We start from the raw sequence: 11,878 nt of genomic DNA, 5'->3' as shown, positions 1-11,878 counted from the left end.
GCTGCCACAGCGCAGCGAGGGTAGTCGCCACAAAGACGAAGAGGAGGCGAGCACCGGCGCGGCAATGCCATCGGCACCCATCGCGCGATCCGCGTAGCCGCGGTAGACGCCGCGGTGGCAAACGTAATGGAGGACGGGGCCGACGCCATCAAGGGCACCTTTATTCGTCTCTGCAAACCCCGCACGGGAAGGCTGCCGTGCATAGCTGCGCGTGTACGTCGGTAGGTGGGCAGTGATGGGCTGCAAGGGAAGGAGAGAGAGAGAGGACCGCGTGAGTAGCGCAGCCCAAGGAGATAGTGAGGGCTTGGAGAGAGAGGGAGGGGTGGCGGCGGTTTTTGTGCCGCTTCAGGCATGTGAACGAGGGCGCTGCACAACGTAACGCGCGGGGATTGGGAAGGGAAGGGCATCTGCGTTCATTTGGCGAGTTTGTGTGTGCGTGTGTGTGTGTGTGTGTGTGCCAGCGAGCGAGGGGACTGGAGACCAGTCACGCGGCCCGTCTCTGTTCCCGCGCGCACACTCGATCGCGACCGGTCGCTCTTTGCACTTCTGCCCAACGTACGGACGTTGCCGACGCAGCACCCTCGGACATCATCATCCGCCACTCCTCTCTGTCGGCCTTCGAGGCGCGTGCGCCGCAGAAGACGAACGCTCCGCAGCGTTGTAGGCAAAGGTGCTCCCTAGCTGGCCAGCACTGGTGCAGCGCTGAGGGATGTGCTTCTCACGCACCGACGACATCTCTTTTCATGGACCAAGGCGAGGAGGACACTTTTTGGATGCAAGTGGTTATGCGTGCGGACGGATACCGCCGTCTCCTCCTCCCCCCGCCCCCCCCCCAAACCACACACACACGTACGTGACCGAGAGAGGGTGGTGGTGGGGGGTGGGGCGCTGCAACCCACCCTGAGCATCGTCCGTATTCGGAGGCACATGGGACATGGGAAAGCACTAAGGTACATCAACGAAGGGCAAAAACGAGAAATGAGCGAGGCAACGGAGACGGAGGAGCGGCCACAACACGCACACAGACTGCAGCGGCGCCACACAGGCATGGGGATGCACAGACAGGCTACACACACACACACACAGAGGCACACCCGCGGCTCCCCCCGCGCCATCATCGAGTGAGAGAGAAGCCGCCGCCGACAAACTGCCGCTGATGGGGTGGCCTCTGCAGCGGGAAGTTCGGCTGTGGCGGCCCTGCCGTCAGCGTGTCTAGCATCGCCTCGGCCAGCGGCGCGCGCCGGCGGCCGTTGCGTGGCGGGACAGAGCCGTTGCCTACGCTGCCGCTGTTGGCCGCGCTCATTTGACCAGTGCCGCTGCATGCAGTGCCGCTCGCTGCGGCTTGAATGCCGTTGTGGCTGTTACTAGCGACGGCAGAGCCGCCTGCATGGAGGTGCGGCCGCTGCGGCTGTGAGGCAGACCTGTGTCCCACATCAGCAGAAGCTGATCCACCACCCGACGGGGACCTGTCATCGGTGTTGGTGCGTCGCTGCTCTGCTGAAGGCGCCGATGCGCCTGCTGCTACTACCGCTACCCCGCCGCCGCCTGCGGAAGAGCCCGTACCGCTGCCCGCTTGCCTGGCAGCTCCGACACCGGCGCTGCCAGCACCCCAAGTTCGCGCTATGAGCTTTTCCTCCTGTCTCAAGGCGGTGTGTTTTGTTTTCTCCTGGTAGTAGCGGTGCTTCAGGTCTTGAAGTTCTTCCTGGAGCTGCGCGACATGCACTTCCAGAGCCTCCGCCTCCTGCTCCGCTTCTGCCAGAGAGTCCGTCATGCACAGCAGCTGCGCCTTGCGCTGCTGCATGTTTTCGGCGCAGAGGGCGAGCTCCTCGGCGGCCTCCGGCCCCGGCATCCGCGCCAGCTTCTGCCGCAGCTGCTGATAGGCACGTTCCTCTTTCTCAACCAGGTCCGTCTTTTCCTTCAACTCGCCATGTTTGCGCAGCAGCTTCGCCTGCAGGAGCTGAACCTTGGCGAGGGCATCCAGCACCTCTGGCGCGTTGCTTTCCATGCTCCGCCAGCAGTGCACGTTGTGCTTGGTGCCGAGCTCGTCCGCCAGCGCCCGCACCCGCGCGCGGGACTGTGACAGCAGCTTCTCCTGATGCACCTCCTTGGTGTGGAGGCGGTCGAGGTAGCGGAGCCGCACCAGGGCAATGCGGCAGCGCAGCCGCTGCTCAACAAGCAAGTCGCGTGATTCCAGCAGCTGCTTCATCGCTCGCTGGTACTTGGTGACCCCAGATACCCGCGCCACATCAGCAAGGCGGATCTTCTCGCGGATCAGCTCGAGTTCCTCGGAGCGGAGCAGCAGCTGCGTCGCGATGGCGTTGCGCTCGTGCGTCATGTACTTCAGCCGCGCGCCTTGCTGCCGTGCTTCCAGATCGTATTGCGCAATCACCTGCCGAAGTTCTTGCGCCTCGCTGCGTAGTGCCTCGACGCGGCTCTCGGCATGCTGCTGATCTTCCCGCAGGAACCGCAGGCGCTGCTCCGTGTTGGCGACATCCTTGTTTAGCTGCCGACTGAGACCATGCAGCTGGCACATGTCCGCCTCCTGTTGGATCAGCTCTGTTTTCACCGACTCCAGCTCCTCCTGCTTGCTCCCGTGTCGGTTGCGCAGCAGCTGCAGCTCTGCCTCTGTTTCGCGCAACGCCTTCTCCGTCTTCTGGCGATCCGCCGTCACGGTGCTCAGCAGTGCCTGCTGCGCCTTCAGCTTCTTCTGATGGAGCGCGATATCCTCCTCGACCGCCTTGGCCTCGCTGCGGCGCGTGCGAATAGCGTCGAGGGTCCGGTGGTAGTTCAGCAGCGCCTGCTGCGCCTCCTTCGTGTTCTTTTCGTGGTTCTGCTCGGCATAGTAAATTGTTTTGCGCATCTGCTCATTGTCCGTCCGCAGCAGCTCCAGCTGCCGGCTGAGGCGCCGACTCTTGCCAGCCTCCATGACGCGCTGCCCCTCCACCTTCGAACTCGCCGTGGCCTTGACAGTATTGGTGTGCATCGTGTTGGTCTTGCGCTGCATCACCTTGGCGACCGCTTCCTCCAGCACCGCGCGCGCCTTCTCCTCTGTCGCCAGCTCGGCCAGGGCGGCATCGACAGAGTTGGCGCGTGTTTGCACCGCTGCGGCGGCCGTCGCGCGTTTCTCGACGAGTGCGGCCAGCTCCGCCTGCTGCGCTCGCGCCGACTTCTCCAGCAAGTGCAGCCGCTTCTCCTCGCGCTTCAGCTCATCCTGCTGTTCGCGCAGGGCAGCTTGCCGCTGCGGCAGCTCGCGCGTGAGGATCGTGTTCTCGCGCTCGGCAGCAGCGAGCCGGGCTGCCTCGACAGCGAAGCGCTCCTGCCGCTCCTGCAGCTGGCGGGCGATGGCTTGGATTTCCTGCGCCGTGCCCTCCGCCTCCTTGGCGGCTTTCTTCTCTTCCCGTATGGCTCGCTCCACCTCGACGCCGCGCTCGTCGAGCCGACGCATGCACAACTCCGTCGTGTCGCGGTACTGCCGCACGCTCGCCTCCTTCGCCGCCCGCTCCCGTTGCTCCGCCTCGAGGCTGGTGAGCAAGTGCTGATAGGCGTGGCGCTGCTCATCTCGCTCGTGCTGGGCCGCCTCGTGCGCCTGCGTGGCGGCAGCGAGTTGCACGCACACGTGCCGGTGATCTGCCTCTGTCCGATTCAACGCCGCGCGCAGCAGCATCGCCTCCTCCTCGCGGTCCTTCTTTACGGTGAGCAGATCACGCAAGTACGCTTCTTGCCCCATCGACAGCCCTGCTGTCTTCTCGACCATCGCGTCGAGTTCGGTGACCTGCTGCCGTAGCGTGTGCAAGAGCTCGCGACTGCGCTGCTCTTGCTCGTGCGCGGTATCAGCTTTCGCCCACGCTGCCTCGATTTCCCCCCGCAGAGTTCGGATTGCCTCCTCGTCCTCCTGCGAAAGCTGCATCGCCGTCGTAATCTGCTGTTGGTGTGTGTCTAGCTCGTCGCGCAGCTCGCGCGCTTGTCGGAGGAGGCGCTGCTCTCCATCGTGGCTGCTGAGGAGCAGGCGGTGTAGCTTTTCGTACTCGTTGCGGAACGGCTCCAGCTGTGGCTCAGCGGAGAGGGCACGCAGTACCTCCACGAAGCGCTGCTCAATGGCCTCCAGCTCCACCGGGGACAGGCTGCCATGTGTGCCGTCCGCGGCGTTGGCCGCGTCACTGGCCTCAGCGGCAGGGGCCCCGCGCGATGGTGACGACGACGGCGGCGGCGGCGGCCGCGTCGACGCCTCCCCACCACCACTAGACATACACGAGTAGACGTAAAGCAACGCACGTAGCGGTTGTCTACGTGTGCGTCTCTGCGCACGTCGATGATGGGGAGAGAGAAACGAGCGCGGGGCGCCAAAAGGGAGGGTGCTGTTGATGGTGTTAGTGGTGGCGGTGGTGGTGGTGGTGAGGCGCACACGCACGCAGGCGGGGAGAGATCAAGAGTTTGCTTGCCTGCTTTTCGCCTTTTCCGTTCCACTCTGCGACGCACTTCTACTTTCTACTGCCAAGAAGCCCACAGCACGTTGGCTTCGGTGTGCATGGCGGGCGCGTGGACGTAGAGATGTACGTGTGTTGGTCGGTGGTGAAGGGGGAGGGGGCGCAGGGAAGGTCACAACAAGAAGAAAGGTAGAGGCTGAGCATGTGCGTACTCGCGCATACACATGCGCGCACGGAGGCGACGCCGAGGTGTACCTTGTGGCGTCCCCACACGCCGCCTCAAAAGGAAGGGCATACTGCTTGCCTGCGTGATGCTCGCGTTCCACAGACACGCAGGTATGCGCCCACGCGTATACATCCAGTGCCTTCGCCTTTGCAGCGTCGGCTGCGTTGGTGTTTTTTTTTTTCTCTGTTGGTTTCTCCGTCTGAGCGACGAGCTCCGAGACGCGGACGTGTAGTTGCCACCCTCATGATGATCCTCATCCTCCATCAACGTCACCGTGCAATCACACATGCACACCACCACCATCACCACACACACACACACACACGAGCCCCAACCGCCAAGCACGCGAAGCAAACAACTCCCCGAAAGAGTATACAATGGACAGCTGAGGGTAAGAGATTGGGAGAGAGAGGGCATGATGCAGCACACAGGGGAGGGGTGCTACTCCACCGTTGGCATGTATGCATGCTTGTGTGTGCGTGTATGTGCGGGGTGCGCGACAGCCTTCGCCACGCGTGTGTAGGCGCACCGACGTCGCCCTCCGCCGCTATCTGTTCGTCCGCCTTGAAAAGTCCATACACCGCACCGACCGGCACCTTTAACACTCTCGATTTACGAGGAGCGCGTGTCGGAGGGAGACGTCATGGTGGGTGTCGGCGTATGCGAAGACGAGGCGGAGGAGTCGTGCGATGCGGCGTTGTGCATGGCAGATGCAGGACCAACGCTGGCAGCGGCCAGTGAGTGGTGCTGCTGCTGCTGGCTCAAGGAGCTTCGGTTGCGCTGCAGCGCGCTCGAGAGCATGGAAACAGGTGTGCTGGCGTCGAACAGGAAGGAAAAGCAAATGGGTGGCTGCTCTGCAGCGTTCACGTCGCCCAGAGGTCGCCGGCGCTGCTGCTGTTGCTGCGGCTGCAACGGTATTCGTCGGAGTGCGTGCTGGAAAGAGCTGTCGTCGTCGTTATCCACATGCTTTCCGGCCTCCAGACCGGCGGCCCTGTCCACGTCGGCATCGGAGGCGCTGCTAATGCGGTTGGCGCTGCGCATGACGCCGGCCACGCTTGCGGCCGCCACTGCAGTCGGGGTAGCCGGCAACGATGTCACCGCCGCAGCGGCAGGCGTTGATCGTTCTCTACCGCTCTTTTCCTGCCCCCCCTCCGCGATCAGCTCCGGCGGGTGCAGCTGCGCCGAGTAGCCTCGGTTTTGACCAGCATCTGCGACGGCAGAGAGGGTGACCAGTGTGGCGCAGCTGCCCCCGCCATGATTGTGCATCGCTAGCCCGCTCACGCCGTCACCGACGTCGCCCTTCTTAACGCCTTTCTCGACGTCCATCGACCCGGTTGTCCCCACGCTGCTCGTGCGCAGCGCGGAGACGGATGCGTCTGAGAGTGTTTCAACGGACAGTGGCGGCGGCAGACCCGCGCGAGCACGTCGACTGCTGCGTCTCTCCTGCGCAGAGCACGACGTCTGCAGCCGCCGCTGCTGCTGTCGGTGGCCGGGATCATCTGTTAGCTGTAGGGGGTTCGAGCACGGGTGGTGGGCCACGAGAGATGACGAGCAGAGTGCTTGCTGGTGCGTCACAGCACCTCTTGCCACAGCAGCACTTTCGCATCCGGCAAGAGGTGAGCTTGGCGGTGCTTGTTTTGCCTTGCCACAGACCTTGGCAGAGTTGGCCGGTTGCTGTGTCTTCCCGGTCGGGGATACGGCAGCCCTTGCCAGGGTTTTAGCTTCGTAGCCTGATCGCGCCGGCTGCGATGACGCTGGCGTTGCCGCTGCTGGGGTCAGTGGTTTGGTGCGCCTCGGACCACTCAAGGGTGTCACACGCGGCGACCGTGACGGCGAGGGCGGGGACACGACCACGCGTGGTAGCGTCTTCGTCGTCTGCATGAGGGCGGCGACGCTGCGGGAAAGGACGACTGCATGCTGCGATTGCACCGCCGCATCACGAGACTGCTGGTGCGCCAGGCTCGGCGGGTGGCCGTGCGGTGGCGTGGGAGGCGGCGTGCAGGGCGCCGCGAGGGAGGCGTTCATGTTGTTGCCGCTGCAGTTGGTACTGAAGTGCAGGGCCCTGCTGGAGTGCGGGCGGTGGTACTGGCCGAGGCGGCTCGTCGACGAGAGCGGTGACACGGGCTGCGCGATGCACGCGGGAAGGCGCCCAGGGGTCGCGCCGCTGCCACCAGCACCAGTCCCCGCAGACGCGGAGCTTCCGGTGACTAGGGGCGACACCGGGGAGGCCGGGTGGGCCGTACTTGATGAGAGAAGGATCGGAGTGATGCGTAGGAAGCTGCTGGCCGACTTCACGGACGCCACCATCGGCACGTGTGGCAGCGTCCCTGACACCGTGGCCGACGACAGCAAGGGAATGGAGGTCCACTTCCTCGCCTGGTGAGAGGTGGCAGTCGTCTGCAGCAGCTGCCGCGGATGATGCGCGACCGCGATGGGGACAACGGGCTGCGTCTGCTGAAACTTCAAGCTCCGCGACGAGAAGCGCGCGAGGAGCGCGCCGACGGCGGCGGTGCTGGTCGGAGAGGGGGCCAGCGGGGCCTTCAGCCGTCGTGGTGGTGTAGAGGCGATGCTTCCGCTGCTGCTGTGGGACCGATGTGCGCCAGCGGAGGGTCGGCACCGTCTCTCACCACCGGCGGTCATGGCAGTGGCACCGGTTGGCGTGACGGGGCTCAGTATGGTCTTGTCGTCACCGCCCGCGGCCGTTGCCACTCGGACGGGAGGGCTCTGTAGCCACGACGATAACAGACTGTGCTGCGGGTGCGAGCTGGGGCTGCGATCACTGCTGCTATGTGTGGGCGATGCGCTGGTAGCCGCGTCGCGCCATGTCGGCAGGTCTTCGCGGCCTTGCAGGGCAGTGCTACCCGCCGCGTCCGCACCGCAGGCATCGTCCCTCATGTTGCCGCGACAATCGGCAGCAGGTGCCTTGCTGCGGGGTGTGGCGGAGCCGGCGGATTGGATGAGACCGCTCCACGGCCGCCTCGCCTCTCGTCGCCCGGGTGACGGCTTGGCAACGCTGGCTTCGCTCCTCTGCTGCCTTGATCGCGGCCTGGCTGTCACCGGTGTGCTTGCCGGCTGAGCCAGTGTCGTCGCCGTCGCGGCGTTCGACGTGCGGCACACTAGACTGGCTGCAGAGCCGGTGAGCTTGAGTGCGGCAACGGAGGATGCCAGCGACGCCACAGGGGAGTCGGCGCTGGCAGCGGTCGTCGTGTTTACAGCCCCAATGCCACTGCTGCCACCGTGGCCCTTGGTGCCGACTTCAGCGGCGACGTCCACGACGGTACTCGCCCCGGTGACGGCGCCGCTGCGGTGCTCGCTGTTTAGATCATCGAGCAGGCGCCGCGCCGACACGCTGCTGCTGCCACTGCTGCTTCCACGAGCCGCAGCCGAGCTCGCGCCTGCGAAGGCAGATGCGGGACTCTTGCGCGACGAGGTGGCCTGCCGCGGCGGCGGCGGCGCAGGTGGGTGCCGCGCCCTCGCGAAAGAGTGCTGGATCCCACCAGGAATGGGCATCGGCACCGCCGTCGTGGCGATAGCCCCAGGGGCTGCTCGCCGCATGCTGTGTTCTCGTTGGCGGCACCGCGAAGAGGTAGACGACAGAGCCGACGACCCACCGGATACGTCTTGACAGCGTTGTTGTTGCTGCAGCGGTTGTGTGAGATGCCGCTGCGCCTTCTGCGGCTCCGTGACCTTCACGCCGTCGGGATGTGCACCATACACCTCCGACCGCTGACCCGAGCGGCCGCCACTACACGCGTCTGCATCAGGGGTCGTGCTGTTCCTGGCGCCCTCTGCACGGGGGCCAGCGCTGCCGCGGCGGGCCGCGGCAGCGGGAGCCGGAGCAGGGAGTTCGTCCTCGGCGGCACTGGCGTGCAGGGAGAGCGCCAGCCCGAAGCGCACGTCCGTTATGGACAGCGCCGGCACGACGGATGAGTCGCTGGTGACGGCGCTGCTCCTGCTCTCCGTGGCGCACACGTCCAGCATCGCGGGCGGCGACAGCAGCGGCGAGGGCGGGCGCTCTTGCCGTGGCACGCTCACCAATGATGACACCATCGACTGCGGCACCAACGTCGCGCTGGCTGCACGTGATGTCGTAGCCGTTGTGGTGATGGTAGTTGCTGTCGTAGTGTTCACATTGGTGGTGATGGCGGCGCTCGCGGTGACCAAGGAATGGAGAGAACTGCTGCTGGAGATGATCTTGGGAAGGGCCGCTGCTGCCGTTACAGCAGTGGCCCCGGCGAGTTGCTGAAAAGAAAGCGTACCAGATGGGACAGGCGACGTCGGCGTGTTGCACACACCGTCGACTACCGGCGTGCTGGTGGCTGTGCCCGTGGTCGCCGCACCACCGCGGCCTGGAATGGCCTCACCGCGCGCCACGTCCGTTGAGCACTGCGTGCTGAGCGATGAAAGCCACGGCGAACCGACGGCCGGCACGACGCGCTCACATCCGGCGGAGAGAGACCCGCACGAGGAGAACGGCGCCGCGAGGGCCGCGTACCCGACGTTCCCCGAGCGGTCACTGATATTTTGTCGATGGCCGCTTCCGCTGACGCTGCAGCTCCTGCGACTGCGAGAGATGGCCACGGAGGCCGTCGAGAAGGACGCGCACAAGTGCTCGTGCCACTCGTTCTCACCGTCGTCGACGTCACCATCGCAAGTAGCGCCATCTTCGCCCTGATCGCCGACGCCGGCGCTCCTGCTGCTATCCACACCACGACGCCGACGGTGGCTGCTGTTGTGGTGGTGGTGGTGGTGCCAGCCTGCAGCTTCAGCGGCGCGACCGCTGCTTGCCTCCAGCGCTAGCCGTCGCACTGCCCGCTGCAGCCGCAACATCACCGACGACATTTCCAAGACCCGTTGAAAGAGCCTCTGAACGGCTGACCCCTCGCGCCGCTGAAGCCGACGCCGCTTCTCGCGCTCCTCGCGCACGCTGCGCACGAGAACCGTGAGGTTATCCTTCATACGTGTCGTCTCCATCGTGTTCTGCACTGCCTGGGCGAACAACTCGTTGATAGCGGTAGCGTTGTCCATGCCGACAGGAAACTGCACCTTGCGAGGCGGCATCCCAGTTGCCTGAACTCCGCTGGTGGCTGCGGACTCTGAGGAGGCAGGAGAAGATGCGGTGGGATGAGGGGTGCTCAGCGCGTGGTAGAGCGCGTCCAGTTCATCGCCAGTGTGCGCGGCGGAGCTGGTCGCGGTACTGCCGGCGCTTCGTAAGGCCGTGGCGGCGAGCCTAGAGGAAGAGCTCGACTCGCGGTCCTCGCGGTCCTCGCGGTCCTCGCCTTTGCGATATGTCGGCTGTAGATGGAGCCGTGCTGACGGATGCTGAGGGTGATCGGCGAGGGGTGCCAGGTGCGTGAGCGACGAGCGTAGGTGCCGTCGGCTGCCACGCTGCTGCTGCGGATGCGCCGAAGGAGCAATGTCTGGCCCATCATGAGTGATCTCTTCAGCGCGTTCTGCTAGGTGCCGGCTGTTACACGATGACCACTCCTCCGTCGACGGCTGCGTGGGGGGTTGCTGCTGCTGCTGCTGGGATGACGAACGCGCTGACATGTGGAACTCGACCGGCGTAGAGCAACGAGAGTTCTCCGACGAAGAGAACAGCGTCACTGGAGCTGCCCATGTGAAGCCGTTCATTGGCGTTGCGCTTGCAGGGGCACTGCTGGCGCCAGCGGAGATCAGCTCCGACGCCGCGATGGCGTGCGCCTCCGCCTGTGACGTGTGCGTTGGGCTGACAACTGTGACGAGAGAGCCCTGCCGCTGGCGACCGCCACCGCCGCCGGAAGAGGAACCAAAGTGCGATATCATCGGCGGCTCGTTGGTGCTGCCACTCGCTACCGCCGCAGATGCCGTGAGTGTATTCCGGTAGTTGCCAGCAGCAGTTGCGGAGGGGACAGCATGCGCACATCCGCCCCCGACACCTGCGCCGGTGCCACTGCTCGCCTCCTTCCACTTGGTGTTGGCGAGGCCAGCAGGGGACGGCGAAGGGATCGCGCCTGTGGATGCTACAGCGCCAGGGCTCTGGTGACGGTGATGTTGGCTGCCAGTGCTGTGATTCATGTGGACGTTGTCTCTCTCGCTTCCCTTCACAGCTGCCCCCGCAGCAGTAGCAGCAGCAGCGGATGTGTCAGCGGGCGCCGTGGACTCCAACGAAGAGGCCGGCGCGTCGGCGCCGTACGGTCTGTGCATGTCGGATCCCTGCGTGTAGCGGAGTGGGCGGTGCCGGCGGCAGCGCTGCTGTGAGTGCGACTCCGATGACGCTGCTGCGCGATCATAGCCATCGTCGCTGTGGTGGCTGTTGCTGCTGCCACCGAGAGCCGATGGTCGATTCACGTGCGACCACGGCGAGGTGCGACAGCTGGTGGTATGGCGACTGCAGAGATACTGCTCGCTGCGCTCACGATCGTGTGCGTCACTGCCCTTGGCATCGCCATCCTCACCGTGCGCTTCTACAGCTGCCTGTCGACATGACTGCTGCTGCGGCTGCCGCCCGTATGCCTGCATGAACAGAGCTTTTAGGGCGGTATCGAAGATGCACTGCCGCGCCTCTCCGTGCGCTTGCCGCTCTTCAAGGCGGCATATGCGATCGAGGCACATGGTGAGGAGCTTGGCTAGCCCCTCCGCTGACGACGCCGGCGCAGCGACGAGAGGCGGCGTGCGTTCATCCACAACGTGTTCGACAGCCCTTGTAGTGTCGCTGGTGTTAGCGCCGGTCGGAACAGCGGCGGTGTTGCCGCTGATGCCCTCCGCCATGACGCCGGCGGAGCGTTCCGCCGTCGGTGCTGCCGCCTCCGCGACGGCTGCGCTTAGGGGGCGCGTGGGGCTGTTGCTGTCTGCGGATGCCTGCATCGGGTATGCGTCCTCGTCTCAGTTTTGAGGTGCGCACTGCTCTTGTTCGCGCGACAGGACGCCACTTTTAGAAGGGGGAGGGGGTGGGGCGCGTGTCGGTGGGCGGGGACGCATGCCGTAGCGGAACAACGTGCGCCCCCACAACACCACACGCGCACGGGGAAGATGGGGAGGAGTGTGTGTGTGTGTGTGGAGGATAGAGACGAAGACGTAGAAGAATAGAGGTACGGTGATGGCGCACACGCACACGCACACGCACACGCACGCAGGAGACGTAAGCCAATGAATAAAGGAGGAGGCTTCAATCGTGCATGACGCAGCCGTCGTGGCGACGTCTTCGAGCCTACGGCAGCGGGGGACGCTGAGACAAGGGAGGAGACAA

At 65.0% G+C, this 11,878-nt stretch overlaps 2 protein-coding genes across 2 annotated transcripts; both read right to left on the bottom strand.

The window, feature by feature from the left end:
• Positions 1-1,114: 1,114 nt before the first annotated feature.
• On the bottom strand, positions 1,115-4,246 carry LDBPK_030300 (hypothetical protein, conserved; the record flags this gene model as incomplete). Its single annotated transcript, XM_003857947.1, has 1 exon — positions 1,115-4,246. One exon carries the CDS (start codon positions 4,244-4,246, stop codon positions 1,115-1,117), a length of 3,132 nt encoding a protein of 1,043 aa, XP_003857995.1.
• A 1,016-nt stretch (positions 4,247-5,262) lies between these two features.
• On the bottom strand, positions 5,263-11,496 carry LDBPK_030290 (hypothetical protein; the record flags this gene model as incomplete). Its single annotated transcript, XM_003857946.1, has 1 exon — positions 5,263-11,496. One exon carries the CDS (start codon positions 11,494-11,496, stop codon positions 5,263-5,265), a length of 6,234 nt encoding a protein of 2,077 aa, XP_003857994.1.
• Between the last annotated feature and the right edge of the window lie 382 nt (positions 11,497-11,878).

Source organism: Leishmania donovani, chromosome 3, assembly GCF_000227135.1.
Source record: "Leishmania donovani BPK282A1 complete genome, chromosome 3".
Lineage (NCBI taxonomy): Eukaryota > Euglenozoa > Kinetoplastea > Trypanosomatida > Trypanosomatidae > Leishmania > Leishmania donovani.
This window is presented reverse-complemented; position numbering and strand designations above follow the sequence as displayed.